Raw genomic sequence first — 1,183 nt, 5'->3', positions numbered from 1 at the left:
GGGTCACGACGAGGCGTTCCCCATAGCGACCCCTAGAGGACGCAGTTCGAAGTTCCCATGAAAGGGAACTGTTTGCACTACAAACCAGTGTGTTCATAATTAAGATAATATATTAAAATAATATGGTAAGACACACCAGTTTGCAATATCAAGCAGCAAAACGAGCTGTTTTGTACAGCTAAATATAGCTGGAAGCGGATGAGACCGGAAGCCGGACACATAAAATTGACAAATGGCCGCACCCGTTCTTATGGGAAAAATAAGGTAGATAAAATAAATGAAATTATCTGAAAGATCCGTCAAGTGAGATCCTAATCTGACAGCAAATAATTCAGTTTGAAGGGCTTAAGGACAGACAAATAAACATGAGGCATTTAACGGCAGGTTTTTCAAAGGCAAAATAAAGACAGTGATTGTGTAACTGCACACTTAGGCATGTGAATGTGTGTGTGTTTGGTGTTCTTACTTTAGGCTCTGGGGGAAACAAAGCTTTGCTCAGTCTGTACATGTTGTCTAGATTGACTTGTATGCTGGTGTTTGTGAAACGCAGTTCGTGGAAGCTGGTGGAATTGTCTTTTGGACAGATGTCACACTCTCCTGAGAATGGAGAAATGGTGATGGTGTTCTTCATCTCAGACTGGGGCAGATTATCACTGATCCCACCATCCACATAACGCTGATGAGAAAGAAAAAGTGAGAAATATGTACTTTTAAGTTTCACTGATAATTGAGAATGAAATAAAAATTATATTATTATAATTATATTATGTATCTATCTATCTATCTATCTATCTATCTATCTATATCCTTATATGTATTTTATGTATCTACATATTTTATGTAGGTTTATATACAGGTGCATCTCAATAAATTAGAATGTTGTGGAAAAGTTCATTTATTTCAGTAATTCAACTCAAATTGTTAAACTCGTGTATTAAATAAATTCAATGCACACAGACTGAAGTAGTTTAAGTCTTTGGTTCTTTTAATTGTGATGATTTTGGCTCACAACAAAAACCCACCAATTCACTATCTCAACAAATTAGAATATGGTGACATGCCAATCAGCTAAACAACTCAAAACACCTGCAAAGGTTTCCTGAGCCTTCAAAATGGTCTCTCAGTTTGGTTCACTAGGCTACACAATCATGGGGAAGACTGCTGATCTGACAGTTGTCCAGAA

The 1,183-nt window shown here is 37.0% G+C and overlaps 1 protein-coding gene across 1 annotated transcript in view; it reads right to left on the bottom strand.

The window, feature by feature from the left end:
- pnpla3 (patatin-like phospholipase domain containing 3) overlaps nt 1–1,183 on the bottom strand; it is a 9,828-nt gene that overhangs the window by 2,773 nt on the left and 5,872 nt on the right. The window contains exon 4 of the mRNA XM_016444012.1: nt 467–676. Coding sequence (XP_016299498.1) covers nt 467–676 — 210 coding nt within the window. The remainder of the gene's footprint in view (nt 1–466; nt 677–1,183) is intronic.

Source organism: Sinocyclocheilus anshuiensis, unplaced genomic scaffold (assembly GCF_001515605.1).
Source record: "Sinocyclocheilus anshuiensis isolate Anshui unplaced genomic scaffold, SAMN03320099.WGS_v1.1 scaffold183, whole genome shotgun sequence".
NCBI lineage: Eukaryota > Metazoa > Chordata > Actinopteri > Cypriniformes > Cyprinidae > Sinocyclocheilus > Sinocyclocheilus anshuiensis.
Note: the sequence above shows the minus strand (reverse complement) of the source record. Positions and strands in the feature narration are given on the sequence as shown.